Below are 24812 nucleotides of genomic sequence, written 5' to 3' on the forward strand. Positions count from 1 at the left end.
CCGGTTCGCCAGAAGTGGCTTAGTCATACTGGCCACTTGACCCGAAGCTGTACGCCGGCTCTGTCGGCAAGTAAAGCGAGATGAGCACCGCAAACCCCAGAGTCGTCCGCAACTGGACCTAATGGTCAGGGGTTCCCTTTACCTTTACCTTATGCTTGCCCTGCCTTCTCAGAAACCAATTCCAGTGTATTCAGAGGGGCTAAATCAAAGATTATCCCAACTGGTTATTGTTCAGAATAAATAAATCTACACCAAATATTATGCATATACAGGATTGCTGCCCAAATGAACTATTGTTGGTGAAAGCTCATACCTGATAATCTAGCTAGTCTCCAAGATGCCAAAGTGCACTGACTTTTTGTTGCTAAAAGAACTAATCCAGCTACTCTCCTGGGACTTATTCTCAAGTAATTATTTCCTCTCCTGCTGCAAATAAGAAAAGCACACCACAAATTTTGGTAAAGCTCCAAAAGCAATCATTTAAGAGATCTGTACTTCTGAGGAATTATTCACTTGTGAAAGGAAATAGTCTGCCCAGCCTAATGAAATGTATCTCAATAGACTATTTAATAGGCTAAGCTCATGGGTGTTGCTAGACAAAATCCAAAGAAATACACTTTGGCCACCAGATGGAGCCAATATTGTGCCACAGAAAGATAACCAAGTCTTGGAGAAACGTATTTATTTTGCTTGTTCAGAATGGTAAATTTCAAAAGGGCCAAAGAGGACCTGAAACAAAAATTTTCATAACCTGGTATTCTTTGATTATATATTTGCATTTAAATTTCTGATTAGTTTCAAGGCTTAAGGAAGTTTCCCTAAGTTTATAAAGAAATGGTCACACATGGGGAAAATGCATTTTGCCTTACCAGGCTGCATGAAAAGAAATAGCATAATACGTATTCACAATGGGGGTTTGCAACAAAATATTGAAGTTTGCAGTGTTCCTAGCGGGGTGTAAAGTACCTTGTTTTTTTACCCAGTTCAAACATAAAACAGACCTCCACCACCACCACCACAACTACAATTATGAGAGGAAGACTTACCTATTCACTTATTCCATACCATGAATAATTTTGTACATTACTATCATGGTGCCTCTTACTTGCCTCTTCATGTGCACCATGGCAAGAAAGATCAGCACTGGCTAATGATGTGCCAGTGATCAAGATACATATCACAGAGAAAGGCAGCTTCCCATTTTCTAGTCACAGGTGAGAAACACAACTTCAGCAAAAGAAAGTGTTCTGGTTTCTGAACAAGCAAGGATACAAACCATGGTTTCATAGCCTGGCATTAACCATAGTTTCCTGATGCAGACATAACAGGAAACGTGGGCTCCTGATTTGTTTGCCTGCTCACACACGAAGGGGTGGGTGAAGTGGCTGTGTGGAGGTGCAAAAAGCTCTTTCACATCCGAGCTCCTTAAAGAGCGCTTGTGATGAACTGCTGAATGTGGCCAGGACCTTAGATCCCTCAAAATAAATATGAGGGTCATTCAAAATGCGCCTTGGTATGTCAGTCTTTGGCTAAATGCCTGCCTAATCAGTGCCTTTTCAGCTTCTTTCTTCCCTTCCCTGCCACAGAGTAGATCTGCCTCTTCTGCAGCTGTTGACCAACTGGCTCTCTAAAGTCAGGACTAGAAAGCCAAGGATGCAAAAATTAGGAAAATTCCAAAAACGTCCAGCCATGACTATAATCAGAAAACAGGTAAATAAGACCATGAAGTGTTGGGGGGGGGTTGTTGTTGTCAAAATAGAACATTGTTTGAACTGGGGGAATCTCAAGGATTTGAAATTCCCCTGAGAGAACCCTGCAAAGACTGTCTTTTTTCTTTTTCACAAAGTGAAACCTTGGTGCAACTTGTCCCTTCTGACATTTTAAAATCAGCAATGCAGTGATATCATTGAACAATGAAGTACTGGAATTAAACGTAAACTGTAGAATGATGTAGCGAATGGGCACGATGGGTTTAGAAAGGCTTGGTCCACAATTGCTGTTTTTGAGGAGGGGAAAAAGATGGCAACAGAACACATATTATGGTCTGTCAGAACCTCTTTTCCAAAAAGAAAAAGATTGAAAGGTGATCACACAGTCTGAAGGAGTGTCTGTCGAACCCAGATATTTTCCTATATTAAAAACAAACACACACCACTTTCAATCATTCTTGATGATTGGTCATGCCAGCTGGAGCAGGTGGGAATTCAAAATCCTTTGGAAGGCCTCTGGTTTTCCATCCCTATCGTATTTTTCTTTTGTTCAAGTGCACACTCGGCCTACCTTTTCCATGACGAGGCGAGCGAGCTTTATTGGGTTGGCTATACATTTCACTGCAGATACTGCTCCGGAGGCTAGATTTTTTCCATCCATGATAATGGCATCCATTTCCACTTCACCCTTCTCATTTAACACAGAGCCACAACCTAACAATCAAACAGGGGGGGAAATACATTAAGTATTACTACTCTATGAGGGAAACAACTATAAGTGCATAAGTAGATGGGGAATAATGGAGCACTGTATGGAGTGATAGTTTCTCATGTTCTTACTTTGAGAGCCTCCTCACAGAGATGCCTCTGGCACCTTCATTTTGCAGTTTTCATCATAAACTGAAGATGAACCTCTTTACCCTGAGCTTTGACAACTCATATATATTTTAAGACTCACCCAATTCTCTTGACTGTCACTTTGTTTTCAACACTAGTTTTTTTTTAAAGGTTGTTGTAACCCACCCTTGGACCTCATGGTGAAGGGTGTAAGAAATCTAATAACAACAACAATAATTTGGAATCTTTAAATATACAGCCCACAAATTTCTAGTATAGCTTGAACAGTCCTGAAGGTTCAGAACTTGAGTCAAATGAAACAAAGGTGAACGATTGTGGATTCTTAAAACACACTAAAAATGTGGGGGTTACAATAAAGCAGATTTTTGTTGCCACCTACCTACCAACCATGAATTCTCTCCTACAAGGTGCTAAAATAAATAATGTCACTACAGTCCATGGTATACGTACAGCTATAGCAAAGCCTCACAAATGCAAAACCTTTCCATTTTTGCTTTCTTTAAAACAAGCCATCAGCCTGAGTTCCTAAACTGCAGTGCTAAGTTAGAGTGTGTTTAGTTGCTCAGTAAGCTATATATCAAATGCAGTAGTTGACCCTTAGGGTCCCTTCCAACTCTATGATGCTGTGGTTTAGGATGATTTGGTGCAATGGTGCTGCCCAAGGAAGAAATTCCAAATGATACCCTGTGCCTGCATTTTAAGAAAAGAGGGGTACTTGCTGCCCTTTAATGGCACTTAAAAATCTCCACCTGACACCAGCGCCCCCTTTTTTACTTTATTTATTTATTTATTTATTTAATTTGCATACCGCCCTTCATCCATAATCTTGGGGTGATTGACAGAATAAAAACAAAAGATAAAAACACAAAATACATAATAAATAAGCAAGACTGGCTCTGTCTTATTGTTTCCTAATTGCCCTGTTTGCAAGTGGGATGAAGAGTGTTTTCTAGAACACTGTGGCTCACTTGCAGGTTTCTAAGGGTAATCAGAAAGGATAACACCGTTTTGGCATATTTTCCAAGAGCAATGGACAAAGTAGCCATTCCACAACCCCTCCATGCTCTACTAATGTTGTCAATGTGCTCCTGCAGCATCACATTCAACCCAACATGACAGTAGGACTGCTTTGTCCTTTATGAAGATAACAGCTGCATGGTATGTTTCAACTTCGATCTTTTTTGCACAGCTCATTTTCTCCATATATTTTATGAGCCTTAACACCTGTAAATATGAGTGACTATAGAACTAGATACCTTGTACATCGGGGGTAGCCAAAATTTAACGACCTGGTTGCTTGGCTATCACAACTACAGGCCCACATACTAGCTATTTCCCCTGCAAAAGCACCAGTGGAAATATGAAGTACTTTTACTAACAAGGTACCAAAATACTGAATTTTTCTGAATAAAGAGGAAGTATTCTCAAACAAAAGCTTTGCTAATTTTAGAATGGAAGGATCTTGCAAAAAAAAAAAATAGAGAGAGTCTTACACAAACGCTACATTTTTATAAGCTTGCTAAATGTCAAAGTTGTCATCGACTGATGATAACTCAGATTATCTCAGAAAGGTTATCAGGGATTTGTGATGGCTTAATAGCAGCTCTTCATAGTCAACATCATCCATCCCCCTCTCCTTCAAAAATCGGGGAGAGGGGTTGCTTTTGACTTATGTGCAATAATGACTGCAATCCTAAACCACATAAGTAATTCATCTAGTTCTGGTTCTCAAAGAATAAAGCAGTCTCACTTCAAAATGGCACAATTCGTTCACAAAGTTGAATACATTGGTCTGGACTCTCCCAGCCTTCTTTTTTTACTACCATCTTAAGTAACTGAATTGCTCTGGGAAACAGGCCACAGTACAAGTGCCACAAAGCTGGCGGCCGCGCAGACAGTTGCGTGGTCAGTTGTGGTGTCACTCAGCTCTTCCATACCTCCAGCTCTGTAGCACTTGTACTGTGGCCTGGCACTGATCTCTTGTCTGTTGTTGTTTAGTCGTTTAGTTGTGTCCGACTCTTCATGACCCCATGGACCAGAGCACGCCAGGCACTCCTGTCCTCTACTGCCTCCCGCAGTTTGGTTAAACTCATCCTGGTAGCTTCGAGAACACTGTCCAACCATCTCGTCCTCTGTCGTCCCCTTCTCCTTGTGCCCTCCATCTTTCCCAACATCAGGGTCTTTTCCAGGGAGTCTTCTCTTCTCATGAGGTGGCCAAATTATTGGAGCCTCAGCTTCAGGATCTGTCCTTCCAGTGAGCACTCAGGGCTGATTTCCTTCAGAATGGGTAGGTTTGATCTTCTTGCAGTCCATGGGACTCTCAAGAGTCTCCTCCAGCACCATAATTCAAAAGCATCAATTCTTCGGTAATCAGCCCTCTCTTGTCTGTAACTTTGGTTAATAGGCAGCAGAGAGTGGAAAGGGATACAGACAACAAAAACCCCTTCCCCACAATGAATGAGGCTCTCTAAGCCATGTTTTGAGAATCACTGGCACATAAATACCTTTTCCTCTCATAAAAAATAAAGGGAGCCACACTGGTCCATAAGGAAAATTCCAAAATTCCAGTTAGGCTGTTTAATACCATGCTGCCGGTTTACGAAGTCAAGCCAATGGAATTGTCAATGTAAAAATGAGAAGAATCCATAAAGAGGAGTTATCCTGCCAAAATTGTATCTGTTTTATCATGCTGGAGACATTGAATTTAAAATATTTCCTGCTGTTTACCAAACTTCATTCAGGCAGAAAGTAAGAAATGGTATTCTCAACTTGAAACGTGGAACAAGTACAATACATTTCCCTTTAGACCTGATACTTATTAATTTATTCATTTCCTAAAGCTATTGCATCTTATTATTTAATTTATTAATCTCCTTTTACATGTGTCTCAAGGTGATTTGCAACCATACCATGAAAACAGATAAAAATAGTTTTAAAATAGTACCAAAAAGTGAATATGGGTTTAAGTAAGAATACAAAATGAACACCTACGGCAGGGATCTTTTCATCCAGATGAAAAAGATTGTTGAAACAAAAGCATCTTGTTTGCAGAAAGTACACATAGTGAGCAACCTGCTGCATCTCCACAGTGATACTGCCCTTCATGCAAACATATCCTCAAATGGTTCACACTGAGAAATTACAATAAAATACAATTTCATAATTAATCCCCAAGCATACCCTCACAATTAAAAAAAAAAGCACTTTCCAAATTCTCTTCAAAACCAGCCAAATGGGTGACTCACTTCCAGTGTTTAAAATATAACTCCCTCTTCCATCAGATCTAAAAATGTCATTTTATTTAAAAAGCCAGGGAGAATAAAAATGTCTGGAACTGGCTCCTAAAAGGCAACAATTCCCAGGAGAGGGAATTCCATAACTGATGATAAAGCCCTGCTCCATCACGCACAGGCACAACTTCTGTTATTTATATTTAAGACAACCGTTTGCTGCCCTGAGGTGCTTGAAATGTAAAATCTGAAACAGTTAAACAGCAGAGAAAGGGGAGGCAGCGGCGAAAAGAGAAGCAGTACATGGTTGTTTCAGTTATTTGTGCTAGGGCTTAGTTAGAAGCTGAGTTCCATTGGGACAATGGAGCTAGGCCACAGGCCATGGGAGCACAGAAAGTTCACAAAAATTACCTGCATTAAAATGAGGATCCTCTTCCATGACTACCACAGCTTCTTCCACTGCATCTAATGCACTCCCTCCATGTTTAAGGATACCGTAACCTTTCAGCGCTGCTCTGGTGACACCAGAACGACATCCGTCTTCTCTGTCTTTAAAGATGCGACCAGCTCCACCATGAACCACGATTACTGGCTTCATGTTGTTTCCTGGATAGAAATACAGAATTGTTACTCGGTCAGAAGAACCAACATCCTTTACAAAACAGACATTGGATTCTTATCTCACTATACATAACTAAACCATTTCTCACCTTCCCACCCCTTGCCTTTTCCTGTAAGACCTATTACAGTCGTTAAGAGTCGTCAACAGGCTCTCCCAGCTATCTGCCTATCTCCCATTCCCACCATCCTTCTGAGTAACACCCCTCCCCACCTTCTCACTATATAGAAGGATCTGGCAACTTCTATTTCAGTGTATCTGAAGAAGTGTGCATGCACACGAAAGCTCATACCAAGAACTAACTTAGTTGGTCTTTAAGGTGCTACTGGAAGGAATTTTTTATTAAAACAGACAAAGTCAAAGCATACGGCCTTCCTTTAATTTCACGTCTCAGCTGTGGAAATGGGATGAGCTGTTGCCTAGATCTCATTCATGAAGCGACCACATAGCTCACAGGACATCTCCTGACCCTGAAAATCCCGTCAAAAGTTGTACAATGCTGACATTTTCAGCATGTGAGGAATTCTTTATCTAGAATCCTCCTACCAGCTGAGGGCTCAAAGTGCAGTCTTACTCCTGTTAAGTTTAAATGGACTTTTATTACTGATTAAAAGAGGAAGGAAAACACACAATATTTCATGAGGAGAGAGCATTACACAGGCTTAGCCAACGCAGCATGTTTTCCAAGTAATCAAATCACTTCATAGGCTGCCTCAATAATTCTAGCTCACATTGTTTTCTTTAAAAGGTCGTCACCTGATTAGAGAAATCTTACAGTGCAAGCCTAACCAAGTCTGCTCAGAGCTAAGTCCTACTGAGGGCAAAAGGCTTTACTCTCAGGTAAGTGAGTATACAATTGCAGCTTTAATATATTAGTTGTATGCAGTGCTGTTATTTTAGAAAAAGAGGTGCCAGAACTCACCATGAATGCCTCCCTTGTTCTCTTAGAATGGCAATAGCGCTTACCTGAGAGGTACCGGAACTGAGTTCCGGTTAGTTTCGGCAGAAAAGAAGCCCTGGCTGTATGAATTTTAACTGATTACATCTGCATATATTTGCATGTACATAAAATATTTATTTTGCAGGGATAAGAAAGCACTCTCTCTTTGTTTTCAGAGACCACATAAATCTGTTGTAGCAGACACCATCTTGTGAGAAGCATCTTTTAAAGGAAGGGAACAGACTCATCTATAACGATGCCTGCCATGTACAGTTATTAAAAAGGAACATTTAATAATTAACATTAAGGGGGAGGAAACATCTGTGTCCTGGTTAGGTAGGCTACATTTTAGTCAATCAAAAGGCCTTTAATCAATAAATCTGATTGATTAATTAATTAATCAATCAGTATCCTAATTATTATTCTCATGGAAAGTATGAGGGAGATGCGTGTGCCCCCAAAACATTCGGGAACATCACGGGAGTGGCGCTCTACCATTGCTGTTTTGCAAATGCCGGCAGTATGACTGGTGACTGGCACCTCTCCTTCACACTAATTTATCATATCAAAGACCCATGGTGAATTAGTATATCTGCAGGCTGCTGTGTGAAGCTCAGAGCAGCTTGTCTATCAATGGGCAAGCTTTCATAACCCAGTGTCTTCATTCTGCAATCTCTGTGCCTATCAAACTCGCATGGCATGAGCAATCCCAGTTTAGCTCTGCAGAATTACAATACTTGGTGAAAAGAATGGAGGCATGTATGTTTCCAGGGTGTAAACCAGGACACACATATTATTCTAAATTAGAAGGCTACTTTCAGCTGTATGATTTTCATCAGTGCAGTTGATGCTGTAACTCTAGTGCTGAAAACTGTAGCCGAATATTTTTACAAAAACATCTACTGAATATCTAGGCAAGGGCACCAAAGGGGATGGAGTGCTTTGGTATACGATTGTCTGCCTCAGAAAAAGCTCTTCCTGTGCAAATTTATGTTACAGGAATGAGATACAGGCACACTCCCTCGAGGGAAAATCCATAATGAAGTAAGCAGAGTTAAACCGATCCTTTCTTTGGAAGTTGGGGGCGGTATGTGTAATTAAAAGAAAGAAAAGTTTTTCAGGAAAAATTATTTGGGAAAATAAGTAAATCAGCATCCATTAAATAGGTAAAGGTACCCCTGCCCGTACGGGCCAGTTGTGTTCAACTCTGGGGTTGCGCGCCCATCTCGCTTAAGAGGCCGGGGACCAGCGCTGTCCGGAGACACTTCTGGGTCACGTGGCCAGCGTGACAAAGCTGCTCTGGCGAGCCTGCACCAGCGCAGCACACCGAAACGCCGTTTACCTTCCCGCTATAAAGCGGTACATATTTATCTACTTGCACTTAAGAGTGCTTTCGAACTGCTAGGTGGGCAGGAGCTGGGACCGAACGACGGGAGCTCACCCCACCGCGGGGATTCGAACCGCCGACCATACGATCGGCAAGTCCTAGGCACTGAGGTTTTACCCACAGCGCCACCCGCATCCACATCCATTAAATATTTCCCATCAATTTATATTTAAAATGTTATATTTGATCCTTCAGGGGTATTTTCTTGGCATGGCTGGCTACTGTGTATTCCATACCAAGAGAAACAGATCTTATTTCTGAGAAAAGATATTATTTATTTAGATTTTGAAGGGGACTCTGCCACCAGTGCCAATACAAGTGGATTTTAGAATTATAGCCAACATCAGTTTATTTGTAATCGTTGGGAACTTGTAAAAAAATGTGTCACATACAAAATATGTAAAGTTGTTTGTTTTCAATGGCATGGAATACTTAGGCACATATGACAGGTCTGGATGACCAGGACTGCCTCCAGATTATCAGTGTTTTGTGTGAGGGATTCAATCACATACTGGAAAGCTGAGTTTGTGCAATTAAAGTGGAGCAAAGTGCTCTATTGCTGCTGCTGCTGCAGCAGCAACAACAAAACTTTTTGCTGTTAGGAAAGAGATGGGGAAATGCACTAAATGCTGTTGGATAAATGACTGGTTAATGCAAATACGTCAAACCACTGCACAAGCAAATCAGGATGAATGCTCATAGCTCTATAGCCTCCCCACAAGCACACAGTAAAGACTGGGCATAGTATGACATCTGTGTAAGCTTTTTGCAAGCAAATCAGGGTGGATGCTCAATAAACAGGTTACATTGAAGAACCCTACACAGCCACAGAACTCATCAGGGAAATGGGCAGTGTAGCAAGCCTTGCTGAAAGCCTTTAAACAACAGGCAATGTAGACCTAAACAGGCCTTTTTAAAAGTGCCCAATGAGTCTTACTCCCTAGTAAGAATGGGATTACAACCAAAGAGTAGTATTCAACTAAGTCCTGCTCACAGCAGACCCACTGACACAGCTGGCCCAAGACATTTTGGCGCCTGAGATGAACTACAAAATCCTTCACCACATACATACACACACACACCAGTTGAAATGAGAGGGGAGAGTATAAATCAGCTTTAGTGTGAGAGGGGAAGTGTGAAGATTTTATGGGGGAAGTAAAGATCAGCAATGGAATGAGCGGAGGAGGCAGTGGAGGAAGAGGAGAAAGGAACAACAGACGCCAGCCCTGCCCACTGAAATTAATGAACCTAAATTAATCATGTCTATGAGTGTCAATGGGCCTACTCTGAGTAGAGCTAGCATTGGATACCACTCATAATAATGGTGTATTTCCCTGTGGAGTCATTGCACAGGGGAAAGGGGATATTGCAAGATGTGCATTATTTCCTCCTTAAGCTGCAAGCACAACATGATGCCAAAATCAGAACAACTGAGAAATTTAGGTCAGGCCAGGGCTAGGAAAGAAGCAAAAGAAAAAAAAAAAGCTAATACAGTTGTACATCGGGTTAAGTACTTAATTCGTTCTGGATGTCCGTTGTTAACCTGAAACTGTTCTTAACCTGAAACACCACTTTAGTTAATGGGGCCTCCTGCTGCTGCTGCGCCGCCAGAACACGATTTCTGTTCTTATCCTGAAGCAAAGTTCTTAACCTGAGGTACTATTTCTGGGTTAGCGGAGTCTGTAACCTGAAGCGTATGTAACCTGAAGCCTATGTAACCTGAGGTACCACTGTACTATTCTAGGCTACATCAACTGAAGTATGGTGCCCTGATCAAGGGAAGTAATAATCCCACTCCATTCTGTGTGCCCTACAATTTAAGAAGGATGCTGACAAGCTAGAACATGTGTAGAAGAGGGTGACCAGGATGATCAGGGGTCTGGAAAACAAGCCTTATGAGGAACAGTTGAGGGAGCTGGGTATGTTTAGCCTGGCAAAGAGGAGATATGATAGCCACCTTCAAATATCTGAAGGGCTGTCAGGTGGAAGATGGAGCAAGCTTCTTTTCTCCTGCTCCAGGGGCAAGGACCCAAACCGATGGCTTCAAGTTACAAGAAAGGAGATTCTGACTAAACACCTGGAAGAACTTTCTGACGGTAAGAGCTGTTCGACAATGGAATGGTCACCTTTGGGAGGTGGTGCACTTTCCTTCCTTAGAGGTTTTTAAAGCATAGGTCAGACGGCCAATCTGTCATGGATGATCTAGCTGAAATTCCTGCATTGCAGGGGGTTGGACTGGATGACCCTTGAGGTCCCTTCCAACTCTGCAATTCCTTCAAAGCCCTCCCACTGGCGAAGGGTTTTTGCTAGGCCACCTGTGACGTCTCCCTTATTCACACTGTCTGACTCTGGGAACGTGTGGATTCCCCCGAGTAGCTAGCAAGCTGGAGGGAAGCCAGCAAAGGGAGGAAAGCTCCCGCCCATACACTCATTCATCCATTCTCCCGGCCTGTTGCAAGCCGTCCTCTCCCAGAGGTTTACTCACGGGTGGTTGCTTTTCCCGACTGCCCTTCAAAACCATCACCCTAGCATTTAAAATCGTTAAAAGCAGAGCACGGAGGAGCCAAGAGCGGCTGCAAATAATATTCCTCTTACAGTTAAATGTATTTCCAGAGCTCCACGGAGGGTGGGTGGGTAGGTAGGAGGGGTGATCACATGGCGGGGACAACTCCCCTTTCGCACCCTTGCCCTTAGAAAAGAGAGCCGCCTCGTTTTGCCTCCGTTTCAATAGGTTTGAAGCGAAGCTGCCCTCAACTGGAATGGCCGCTGCCGCCTTCAGGTCCGCCCCTCGCGAAAATGGCCGACCCATCCCATCCGATTCAACGTAACTGAAGCAAAATGACCGCCAGCTGTAAAGATGGCAGGTGCGCATCTCTCTCTGTGCACAGAAGGGAGGTGTTCGCTTTTATCTCGCACTTTGGTTTCTCCCTCCTCCTCCGCCTTCTCTCTACAAAGTGAGAATGCTGAAGCAGCAGGAGGCAGAGGTGGTTAGTTCAAAGCTGACTGCATCTCACTGAACGGGATTTTGGCAGCCCAGGACAGCAAAAAAGAAAACCCAATAGATCTTAGCAGAAATATTCGCAGATCATAGGGAGGATTTTAACAATGCAGGCAGTCTGCTCTTGCTCACATAACCAATTTCTGGAGATATTCGTCCTCTACCCTATTCATCACCCTATTCACAGTATTTTAAAGTGTCTTTACTGTTAGTTACTTTATTTCTTTTTCTATAGTTATACTATTGTTTCAGGGCTATTTTCAACCCTTAATTTGAAGTAGCAGTTTGACTGCCCAGTTTTAGCCTTTGAACACCCAAGGAATAATTAAGGTGTGTCACTGAGCCATGAGGATGTGCACAATGCCTATTCTAAAAATTACCAGCCTAGCCCAGCCCTACCCCACACAGCTGTTAATTTGGCCATGAGTTTCTATGTCAGAGCAAACTTGGGCATTAATAAATTCCAGATATAATCATGAGATTAGCATGCAATGAATTTACAAGATAACATTTTATTTTATGAGGTTTCAAATGCCAGTGGCATACTGAATCAGCCTTCAGTCCTATGCTTGCTTATTTGGCAGCAAGTCCCATTGAATTATTCAGGGTTTACATCTAAGCAAACACTGGGAGACAGGGGGGAGGAAGTAAATATTACAAATAACTGAACAAATAGTGAGTAGACTTGGAGTCTGAAGACCTTGTATTCCAGATCTACCACACTGTGCATCTGTGGATGAAACCTGTATCCAGGCAGTGTCTTTCCACTCACTGCTTAAACCAGGGGTAGGGAAATTGGATCATAAGAAGAACCTGTTGGACCAGAAGAATAGCCTTTGTAGACCTATAGCCCCCTGTTCTTACAGTGGCCAGCTAAGTGCTTGCAAAATGCTCCTCACCCCCAAAAACACGAACAAAGGTGTGTTTTGGAACTTCAGGATGCATTTGCATGGGGATAAAGGAATGGAGGAGATTTCTCCTGCAACTCTACCTTTGTTGTAAAATGCAGCTTTCTCCCCCTCACACAATGGGGAAGGAAGAAAAAAAATGAGTCGGTAAAAGTCTTCTTTGTTGCCTTCGCTTGCAAAAACGCTCCTTTCTTCCTCCCGTCCATGTCACAGTGTCAATTCCCATGAAAGGATTTTAATAAGTGAGTGGGATACCCATTTGTCAATCATGTGACGTCGTAATGAAACCAAGTGGTTGAAAGTTGGGTTGACCTGCCCATCTGCCAAAGTTGTCCCATGAGAAGGGAGAGAAAGTTTCCCACTCCTTTAAAAGGCAGTCCTTGACATCATGCTTTTTGGGATGTGGAGAAGAAATTTGAGAGTAATAGTGCTGTCCTATCCATGTCTAATTAGAAGTAAGCCCCATGTATTCAATGGGACTTTCTCCCAAGTAGACATGCTAAAGAATCAGTGAATTTGTAGAAATAAAGTTTTAATGGGGCAATTTCACAAACCATATCTCCTTGAATGACAGGGTCTGTTCTATAAATTATCAGTTGAATCACTGTTTCTCTCCAGTGATAGTTATAACCATAGGAAGCCCAAGTCTTTTCCATCTGGGAAGTGCAGACACAGTTGCAAAGTTTGGAAGCCTGTCCTTTGCTATCTGGATGGACAGAAGTGTCACACTTTGTCAAAGTTTAATATAATCTAAAAAAAGAGATGTCTTGCCCTCAAAATTTTACAAAAGGAACAGGAAAATAAAGTACAGTGAAGAAGGTGCCCTGAAGATTCCCACCACTCTCCTTACACAAAATGCACCACTACTTGGTGGACCTTTAAAAAAAAGGTCAGAAGAAACACAATACTAAGTGGCACTGACATGTTAGATCCAGGCTGAATGACATGACCCTTTTTCAGAATAAAATGAAACTCTGAATTACAGAACTTTGCCAGGAAGGTAACAAAGTCATCATTTTAGAATGACCTAGAAATGTAGACAACGATACAAAAGTAAAAGAGCACGAGAGAGAACCTCAGCTTTATTAGAGTAGATGTAAGAATTTCCCCCTTATTTGAAATAAAAATGTAGCTTTGCTGGGCATCTGTACCATAATATTTTTAAATGTGCCAATTTGTTGAGAAACATGATTTGCCACTGAGAAAGTTTAAAATGCTATATGAGATATATACAGTCTTTAACGAACTATTTAATGAGTGAAACCTACATCTTGTATAAGCTCCACCAATTAAGTCCTAAACAAAAGTAGCAAACAGCAAGCAAAAAACCTATCCAGCAAAACCATCTAAATTTACCCGCATCTCAGTGCATGTGCCCCGGAACTAAACAAGAATTACAAGCCAGAAATGCTATGTGGTATTAACCATTTTCACCAGAGTTACCACAGAGGAATAACTGTGACTGCCATGGTGGATAATATCAGAGAGGATGCCATACTATGCCATACTATTTTAGGAGAGGCTTTTCTGTAGCTGCGACACCTCCCATTTCACTGTCCTTAGTTGGTGCAATGAGGTCACCCTGCCTGCCCCACTGCTGGCCAATGAGGCTACTGTGGTAACTGCCAGTTCCAGAGTCTGGTCTGGGCTTTTGGGTGAGGTGTCTCCTCCTCAGATTTACCATCCCAGGCAACTGCCCAGTTTGCCTTCCTGTAACTACATTGTTGGGTGTGGTAGAGGCATGGCAGCAGGGAGCATCAGATTGGTTCAGCTGCTCCCCTCTCCCTCTCAGTAACCAGCAGCAACATGCAGTGCTGTTGAGAAGCCAGGTAAGCAACACACTACTGCCTCATCAACCGCTACTGAAATTTAATCCTTGGAAAGCACAGAGAGGGAAGGAAAGAAGGGGAAGGATTCCCAGGACAATTGCATTTAATCCCCATGGCTGTAGCTCAATGGAAATCACACACTATGCATGCTTGCCCACCATGGCAACTTTTTTCTTTACAGTACCCCTTGGGCCTTGGGCTTCTGTAGAATACCATATAACAAACACTGGTGTATACTATACAGGGCAGAATGACGTGACTGCCTCAGGCAGAAGATGGGTGAAGAATGGTGGTGAGGTGTGGATGGACAAAGCCATTTGTGACACTTAAGCCTGATGCCTTCAGGTGTCTTGATGCCATTGCTGAAGTAAGTTTCAATTTTTATTTTATTTTTATTTTTTGCATGAGGCAGCAAAATGTTTTGGGCCTGGCTGGTGTCCACAGAAACTGCACTAATTTAGGTCTCTTGTCATTTTTGTCTTTTTAGTCATGGAGTACAATAGAAATCATATTTATGGGGAATGTTTTTGTTAACTTCCAAGAACTTTTTCATTACCAAAAAAACCCCCCACAACAGCCCCCCCCCTCACTCAACAACCCTAAAACATTCTGTGTTCCTGAAAATAAAATGATGGTACTCAGGACAAAGCAACCGCAGTGAAGCTTGAAAGCTTGGACTACAGGGTCTCTGCGGCTGCTTTCTTAACAGAATATGAGATCAATCTTGTTTTAACAATGAGTAACTTTCTTACCCATTAAAAATAGATCACAGTGTTGTGAGCTCAGGGGAAGAATCTGCTAAAGATTTTGTGTGTGGTGCTGTGCGACTTGCCGCTGTCTTGTTACAATATGTGCCCAAAATTGAATAAGAAATCAGAATTGCATTGCTCCACATAGTCTTTTGAGTTAGAATTTGATTTGCACAATACTCCACTGACCTCTTCAGCATTTTATAATATAAATGAGCTTATCTATTTTCTGTCTCTGGTTTATGAGAAGGGCAAAAAAAATCAGATTGACAGCCACCCCAGATAATAGCACAGCACCCTTTTGTATTTCATACTGCTGCAATATTCTAATTCAGTTTAAGCTCCTTGTTTCTTCCTGGAAATAACTTGATTTTGACATGGAAAATAGTGCAAACTCAGCTTGTATTCATTAGGGACACGCCATTCTATATTCAGTCAGCAAGTTTGGGGGGATTCACAGGCTGCTGATAGACTTGTTATATAAGAAGAATGTGTAATTAGCACCTTTTGGTCACTGGGCTGAAAGTTAGTAGTGGAAGTTAGTTTATAATCCGGGAATTCAGCCGTGATCAGGTTTGGCACTGCGATAATCAGTGGGGGCAATATAACCATGTGTGTAATAACATAGCAGCCTTGTAATTATTTTTCAGAGCACCTGATCCATTTTTAAAATTCAATTAAGAAAAAGAAATCACATTGAAGGCAATTGACATTATCTTTCCCACAGGCTCTTTATACCAACTCCTTTTAAGCTATTCATCTTGAAAATATATTCCCACTTGCCTACACATATGATTATCTGAGCGATCTGGATTTCCTTCTTACTCCAAACCATTGGCGGAAGTGAGGCTATGCTGAGTTTCCCCCCTTTAAATTGATACTTCAAGGATATAGTTTTGAATTTATGTAGTCAGGGTTCTGCTTAGATATCCAGGGACTTCAAGTAACCCACAATCAAATATTATTTTATGGTGTGTGAAATCTTAAGGTGTAAATCACATACCTGTGCACACTTCATCCACCTCTCTCTTTAAAAGATATTAAATGTTTAATTTAATATGTTTTAGTGTTCACTCATTTATTTCCCTAGAACTGTTATAAGTGGGGCTGTTTGAGTCATGCTGTCCCTCACACTTACGGACCAGAGGCCTTCCTGTAAAGGTAAGCACTGCATAGTTATGGAATCTTCAGCAAAGAGACACTTCACAAGCCTTCCTACGCAAATACTCATGGGAAGGTGTTAAGGAGGACATAATGTATTTAAGAATAGAACTTGCTGATCATGTCTTCATTCTGAACGAAGAATGGGTGGTTCAATTAATTCAGGGTTAAGTCTAAAATCAGAATAATTAATGTTATTCTTGGTTGCATAATAACAGTGAATCCTGTATAATATAAACAGTTAACCTGATTCCCAATATGTCCTTGGCTTATTTCACTTTGGTATTCATAGTGATGGCTGAGTTTAAGGTACTCCTTCCTTGTCATTCACCTATAGCAGGGATGGGGAAACCCATGGGCCTCCAGATGTCATTGAACTGCAACTCCCAATTGGCCTGGCCAATGGTCAGGGGGGTTGGAAGCTGTAGTTCAGCAGCAGAGGAGGGCCACAGGTTTCCCATTTCTGATTCATAGCTTTATGTGGTCGTATGGTATGACTCAATATCATTACCTGCATCAACTTCAGTGTCCTCTCCCCACACCGCTGCTTTCTCATTGTCAAGGACCAGGAGTCTGATGCCTCTTCATCAGGTGGTGAAGGTGAGGACCTTAAACCTGAAGGAGAAGGGCATGTAGGGCCAAGTCCCAGGGGTGCTTGCCACCCCGCCCGTCGGCCTGAGGATGTGCCATCCTCTGCCTCTGAGGTAGGCATAGGCAAACTTGCCCTCCATTTGTTTTGAGACTACAAGTCCCATCATCCCTGACCACTGATCCTGTTAGCTAGGAATGATGTGAGTTGTATGTCAGCATTTCACTCCTCTGTTGCTGGATGTGTGGTTGCTATATCACATGTCTGCATTTACTTTCCAGGCTTGGAAAGTGTGAGAACGGAAGCCAGTCTTATCTCTTCCGCTTGTACTGTACTTTTGTACTTCTTTACTCTCTCTCTCTCTCTCTCTTGGAGAAGATGTGAGAGGATGCCATGGTTGCTTTGTCCTGTGTATATTGCTTAATAATTCACTTAGAACGCTACACTCAAGCTCCACAATCGTTTCTGCTATACTCTGCTGATAGAGTGCGTGTGCCCCCCAGGCATGTTCCGACATTGTAGTCCCAAAACATCTGGAGGGCCAAGTTTGCCTATGCCTGCTCTGAGGACTCCACTATATACAACCCTGGAAGACTCAAACTTCTCCCTGCTCTACTGCAGTAGGAAATTACTGGAGAGGGCAGGGCCCCGTTGAATTAAGCAGCATCTTGCAGCAGCACTGGTGCTAACCATCAGACTGCATCTGCTGTTATTACTATATAAAGGCTCGCTTTTAGCTTGGAGCAGTTTCAGAGCTCTGTATTTCTCATAAAACAGCCTTTTCCCTTTCATTTTTGACTCTTGCATTGAGAAGGCTTTTCCACATATATGTTTTGCACATACAGTGGTACCTCGGGTTACATACGCTTCAGGTTACAGACTCCGCTAACCACAAATAGTGCTTCAGGTTAAGAACTTTGTTTCAGGATGAAAACAGAAATTGTGCTCTGGCAGCGCAGCAGCAGCAGGAGGCCCCATTAGCTAAAGTGGTGCTTCAGGTTAAGAACAGTTTCAGGTTAAGTACGGACCTCCAGAACAAATTAAGTACTTAACCTGAGGTACCACTGTACAGTTTGGAGAGAGCAGAAGTTTGGAGAATGGCAGGATTGTCATCATTTTTCCTGACAGGGCTCCTGCTCCTTGAAGAGGTTGCATCACAACCTAACCTTCTACAGCTAAACATTCTCCCTGGTATAAAGGGAAAGAGCTGGCAGCTGAAGCTTTGCCTGCTTGAGAGATCTCATCTTCAGTGAGACTGGATGGTCATGCCCACTTCAGTGGCATACTAAGAGCTTCATCATAAGCATCACAAGGTGTGGGATGTGAAACACAAGAGCAGTCAAGTACAACATCCCTAGAGTGGACATAAAAGGGGATGCCAGTCGGAACTTCTTGTTTCTCCTGTCTGGGACAGACTTCCTCTACATGTGACCAGAGGTGGGCATGGCCTCACCTGTGCAGGTAATGACAAAAGCATAGGACTGGTCGCCATCTCTCTCTCTGATTATATTCATCGAAGAAGCAACATTGCTTAGCCAAGAGAGGACAAAGGGACTGTCTCCTTATGAGATAGTTTCCAGGTGTATGTTACTTTTCTAAGCTAAGTCTGCCTTCTGGGATCCAACTGTGAACAGAATGTGAGTGAGTAAACTCTTTTTATACTTTTATAGAAGACTGTGTCGTGTCTTATGTTTTATGAGGGAATAAGGGGAAAATACCAGGACAGTTATTATAGAGGCTTTAGCGAGCCTGAGCAAACCCATCTGCTGTGAGTTTAAAAAGGGGAATGTTACTCTGCTAAAATTGTAGAACTTGTTAACACAAGTTGGAAAGGATATAATCACACAATATATGGAAAATAAAGCCCCAAGGTGGTTATCACCGATGGAAGCGAAAGCCTTGAAAAAGCCAAAATATTGGGAAATTCTGGAACAAGAAGGAGACAAACTGAAATTGCAGAGTTTTGAAAAATTGAAAGATAAGGTGAGAGATTGGCTCCATTACTATCGGATAATGGAGTTTTTTAAATTGGACAGGAAAATTGGCTTCCAGGTGGAAAAGTCAAAATTAGAAACAGAACTGTTAGAACCCAATACTAAGAACTTGTCAAGAATGTATAACTTGCTGTTGAAATGGAATACACAAGATGAAACAGTGAAATCAGCTATGATAAAGTGGGCACAAGATATTTGTCATAACATTATGTTTACTGACTGGGAACAGTTGTGGACCACCGGTATGAAATTTACGGCATGTAATACCTTAAAGGAAAATATTATGAAAATGATTTATAGGTGGTACATGACTCCAGTCAAGCTTGCAAAAATTTACCACTTGTCTGATAATAAATGTTGGAAATGTAAAGAAACTGAAGGTACTTTTTTCACCTTTGGTGGACATGCCCAAAGATTAAGGCTTTCTGGGAAATGATATATAATGAAATGAAAAAGGTATTTAAATATACCTTCCTTAAGAAACCAGAGGCCTTTCTCCTGGGCATTGTCGGCCAATTGGTGCCAAAGAAAGACAGAACATTCTTTATGTATGCTACAACAGCAGCAAGAATACTCATCGCAAAGTATTGGAAGACACAAGATCTACCCACCTTGGAAGAATGGCAGATGAAGGTGATAGACTATATGGGATTGGCAGAAATGACTGGCAGAATCCGAGACCAGGGAAAGGAGACGGCGGAAGAAGATTGGAAGAAATTTAAGAACTCTCTTAAGAAACATTGTAAAATCAATGAGTGTTAGAATGATGCGGTTTTAGAAATTAAATGGATTACAGCTGTAAAGATTAAGTTAAAAGAAAAGAAAGGTTAATAATTACATAAAAGTAAGGGTGAGGATTTGCTGAACTGAATATTTGAAATTGGAATGCAGAAAGGGAAGGTATGAGGAGGTCGGGGAAGTAAGTTTTAAGAAAATAAGGATTTGAAATTATGCTTGTTTTTTCTTGTATGTGTGTTTGTTTGAATTGTTGTGTTTGTTTATATAATTTGTGAAACTTTAATAAATATTATATATATATATATATATATATATATAAAATATAATCACACATCCTCTCCTGCATCCCTGAACATTCCCACACAAGGTTCCTTCCTACTCTCTGTTGTCCCATTTCACTGCATGCAAACATTTCCAGATAAAATTTATTTAGGATTTGGCAGAGACAGTATTTATTCAACGCAATCAAATGTTTTTCAGCATCCTTCTAAGTGGCACAAAGGGGAAGTTTTAAATAAGTAGCTTTGTGAAGAGATTTCAACAGTCCGGTAATTTTAAAAATATGTCAAGAAAGCAACTGCCTTCTCTAAAATATTCTTGATTCCTTTCTCCCCTTTCTATCTTTTTCTAAAAAAATACCTTAATTTTGCTGAACTGAATCCCAAAGGGGCTGTTTAAAAGTGCTGGCAATGATATTGCCTTTTTTAAACCAACCAACCAACCAACCACAACCCTCTTTGTTGGCTTTCAACTAGCACAGTTCATCTGACTCCCCCCCCCCCCGCCACCAGCCCATTTATTTTAAGGATTGCAGAAATGGCTTTGTTTGCCTAGCAATAGCCATTTAAACTCGGTTTTAGAAACAGTAAATATTAAAATGAAAGGAGGGGGAAATGGCATTCAGCTATGTTTATAAAATGCTATTGGGAAACTGCCATCTGGGAAAGTTATCAATGTAAAGGAATGTTCTATAATTTCCTGTGTATGCATGATAAAAGAAATACAGAAGACATTTTTCTCATTTGGTACATGTGACAGATCGCTCATTTCTCATCAATTTCCTCTTAAGAAGGTCTAACTTTGTAGTCTTATATAATTCTGAAACTCGGTGATTTATCTTTCACTCTACAGTTGATTCTCTGAAACACGTTGCCTGAACAAATGTACATTTCTTGTATTGGCAGCCTGATCTTCCTGAGCTAGGATCACCCCATCAGTGAATCCTGCTGCTGGAGAATTCACAACACACTTTAAGGTTGTGAACTGCCTTGTGATCTTCGGATGAATGGCGGTATACAAATTTAATAATAAATAAGTAAAAATAAACCTGAAATGTTCTGTTTGCTTTCACTGTTTTTTTCATTGAAAGAATAATATGCAATCATCCTACAGAAAGATCTAAGATACAACATATTTGGTATAGCAGCCTCCATGACAACCAGCTGCACAATGTGTGAGCAAAACAGAACAAGAGTTTTACAGGGCTGTGGATATATTTTAAAAATGAAGAGACAAAGCTTTTGGCAAACTAGTGTTTAGGAAGCAGCCCTGCAACCCTGAAATCCCTTATGTGGTCCCATCAATTAGACAGGAAAAAGAGCAAGGCTAATGGGGAAATAATCTGGAAGTCTACAGCAATTCCCAAATACAGAGAGAATATGGTCCTCACTGGATGCCATTGTCAACAAGCGCTATGCTCCTGGAAATGAAATATGGTGCTGAAAATTTCCAGCACTGAATGATCCATGCCTCTTATGAGAAATATTGGCCTTCATTTGTATTTTTCTAAATGATTAATGGAGGGCAGCTTTAATAATAACCGCGAAGTAGCTGACACAACTCTGCATGGCCCTCACATGTAGAGCACCTGGCTATTTGTGTCTCTCTCTTGTCCCAACACATACCCTCTAACATTTCTCTGATGAAAATAGGGATGTCATATTCCATTATTATTATTATTATTATTATTATTATTATTATTATTATTACCACCACCCATCCTTCTGATTGGGTTGTTCCAGCCACTCTGAACGGCTTCCAACATATATAAAAACATAATAAAACATTAAACATTAAAAAAACTTCCTCATAAAGGGCTGCCTTCAGAGGTCTTCAAAAGGTTGTATAGTTGCTTATCTCCTTGGCTTGCGGGTCATATAACTCAATACTCTCCAACATTTCTCCAATGAAAATAGGGATGTCCTAAGGAAAAGTGTGATATTCCAGAATCAAATCAGAAACGGACAGCTTCTGTATTTCCAGGACTGACCCTGGAAAATAGGGACAGTAGGAGGGTCTGCAACCAGGGATGCTTCAAAAGTATGCTCGTGTGTGCTAAACTTTTTTTATGGCTGGAAATAAAGAATAGTTTTTTAGGAGCATTGAGAGAGAAATCACTTCCCTTATGGCACACACATTGCCTCTCCTGCCTCTGGCCGAATAGGTTTTTGGAACAATACAAGCCCCACTAAAATCTGTTTGACTAGAGGTGGCACTAGGATGACTGCACATGCCACAAACAGCAATCCCTCTTTCCAAATGCCTTCAGCTAGCTGCAGGGAAACAAACCAAAACCTATTATCTGTAGTCTAATAGAATGTTGTGTCCTCCTGTCTCTTTAAGATCGTTCAATCGTGCCTGGGAAGTGCTTCCTCTGGCCAAAGGAAGAGCCCAACTTAGGGAATCAGTAATTGTTTCTTGGCTCTCAAAAAAGAAGGTCAAATACCACACTTTCTCCATTCCAACAATCAGATCAGCTGCAAATAAACTGCTCAGAAGAACAATGTAATAAAGGATCAGAGAAGTCCCAAGATATTTGTTTCTTTCCTTTCATGTATTGGCAGAATGAGAGCTTGTGAGAAAAAACAATTGTTATTCATGGTACAAGTTGTTGTGTAGTTGAGCAATTGTGCATGCAATGCACAATAATGATCCAGACCGGCACCAAATGGGGCACAATGTGTAATTAACCCAGATCTCTGCTTTTAAGTGGGGAACAATGAGCAATTAAGCAAGATCTTCGTGCCTTTGAATGAGAAATGGTGTGCAATTTTTGCTAGACCTGTGCGTTAAACTGGGGCATCATGTAATTTAACCAACTGCATATGTGATGCTGTGTAACAAGGATGCAAAAGATAAACTTGCTATTGCAAGTATCCCAGATCTGCTTTTGCAGATACGCCTTGAACATACGATGCCCATCTTGGGAAGCACAGAAAGATCCACAGAAATAAATAAGATTTTGAATACAAACTACAAGGAAAGGCAAAATACCAATTCACATGTGCCTTTTATATTGTTACAAGTTATAGGGTAGGCTGTATGTCTGAGCCCTCCTTCAATTCCTGGATCCAGCCCAGATTCAATTGCTGGAATAGCCAGGCCAGCCTGGTAATATCCCATTCAGTATGGGTCGTTAAGGGAACAAAGGAAGTGGCTCTGTGACAAAGGACAAATTGGTGGGTCTCCCTTCCAAAAGGGAAAATCTGGACTGAGTTGTGAGCTTTTTTGGAGGGAAGGGTGGACCATGCCCTGCCCTGCCTGATTTTGAGAAGGTGGCGTAAGGGCTCCCGCAGCCCTGGCACTGCTTCTCCTCCATTGGGTCTTGCTCCTGCCAGTATCCAGTTGGGTGCCAGTGCTGCCCTGCTATTGAACAGCTTTTGAGCCACTAACCCCCCCCCCCATTTTTTCAGTTTTTGAGACATTTTCAGCAAGGAATTGCCCCCGTTGCCATATGTCTGGGTTTCCCCGGACATTTAGCTGATTTCTGGAAATTCCCCCCGGGCGCCATTTTCATCATTTGAATTCTGGACCTGTCCAGGAAAATCTGGACGTATGGCAACCCTGCTCTCCCTCAGCTGTCTTATTGGTTAGAAAGACAAAAGGCCTGAGTGGAGTTTGTGAGCCAGAAGCTGGAAGAAAATCTGCAAACAGGAAAGGGAGAGGGAGAGGCATGTTTGATTTCTGTTTGAGTCCAAGGCTACAGCAATGGAAAAAGCAATGCCCTTTTGAGGCTTTAATACTGTGAACCCCCCCCATCATAGACCTGGGTTGTATATCTGTGTAAATAAACCATATTTCATGAAGACACCACAGTCTCTACTGTGCCTCATTTCCAAACGGAAACACAGACCCTGGGTAAGCTCCTGGAACCCCTGGGATCTCAGACTGCTATGTGATTAGGTTGGTGTACAACAATATATATTACTTTTTAAAAATTTGAGTTTATTTATTCAGTTTTGTGACAAAAGGTGCCAGGTGGCTGTAAATCATGTGCTAATTAGTGTTGACAGAAACAAAAATAGTTGTTCTCTTTTTCTTTTCAACACAATACGTTAACATATACAGTGCTTCTATTTTAAGTTGGTATCAGGACAGGAGTCAATTCCAGCAGTTCTGTTGTACACAGAGTAATGAGGCTATGCTGCATATATGTTAGAGACCACAGAGCCCTCAAGTTGGAATCTAACCTTTCTCTCCAGGTGAGCTGCACTTTTCTGCTGGGAAACCCCAACAGATTGCATTAATTGCTAGAGAGTTATCATTTGCCCTAAGTCTGTTTCCCGGGGACAGTCCCCAGATTTACAAATCAGTCCCCTGACAAAACCCTATCATTCCTACGGAAGTTGAAAAGTGTCCCTGGATTAATTGAAAAAAATCTGGTAACATTATGGCCCAAGGACCTAGCTTACCCATTTTGCCCAGTTTTATTGCCCATTACATGAGAATACTTCCTTAAAGCAAACATAAAGGTTATGATAGTGCAATCCAACCCATCCTCTATTGCCCCAGCAATAACCATTGCTGCTTAGAGGTGACGTTCCAGCAACACACATAGGATGCTTCTAGACAGTCTGTTGTGTGGGCTTCAATCCCATCCAGCAAATTCAAGCTGCACAGCTAAAGCTGATCTGGGACTATGGCTAAAGAAGCCCATTTCCCACAAAAGATCAGAGTTTTTGTGATGAGGAAAGGGATGCGAAAACACACCAGAATGTGAGGCAACACATGCTTTGATGCAACATAATCTAATCTCCTTACAAACAAATCGAGACGAATGTTCATTAAACATGTTATCTGGAAGCCATCCAAGACATATCCTCG

The 24812-nt window shown here is 41.6% G+C and overlaps 1 protein-coding gene across 4 annotated transcripts in view; it reads right to left on the reverse strand.

The window, feature by feature from the left end:
* The window catches only part of ASRGL1 (asparaginase and isoaspartyl peptidase 1), a 59879-nt gene that overhangs the window by 15055 nt on the left and 20012 nt on the right, over positions 1 to 24812 (reverse strand). The window contains exons 1-3 of one of the 4 annotated variants that reach the window (XM_083497397.1): positions 11339 to 11484; positions 6209 to 6403; positions 2281 to 2423 (exon numbers count right to left, since the gene is read on the reverse strand). In XM_083497397.1, the coding sequence (XP_083353523.1) occupies positions 2281 to 2423; positions 6209 to 6395 (330 nt within the window). In that variant the 5' untranslated portion in view covers positions 6396 to 6403; positions 11339 to 11484. Of the gene's footprint in view, positions 1 to 2280; positions 2424 to 6208; positions 6482 to 6784; positions 6955 to 11228; positions 11485 to 24812 lie in introns of those variants that run through there. The other 3 variants (XM_083497396.1, XM_083497398.1, XM_083497395.1) reach the window with 3 other exon arrangements.

The sequence above is a fragment of the Podarcis liolepis genome (assembly GCF_965112155.1).
Source record: "Podarcis liolepis genome assembly, chromosome: 3".
NCBI classification, from domain to species: domain Eukaryota; kingdom Metazoa; phylum Chordata; class Lepidosauria; order Squamata; family Lacertidae; genus Podarcis; species Podarcis liolepis.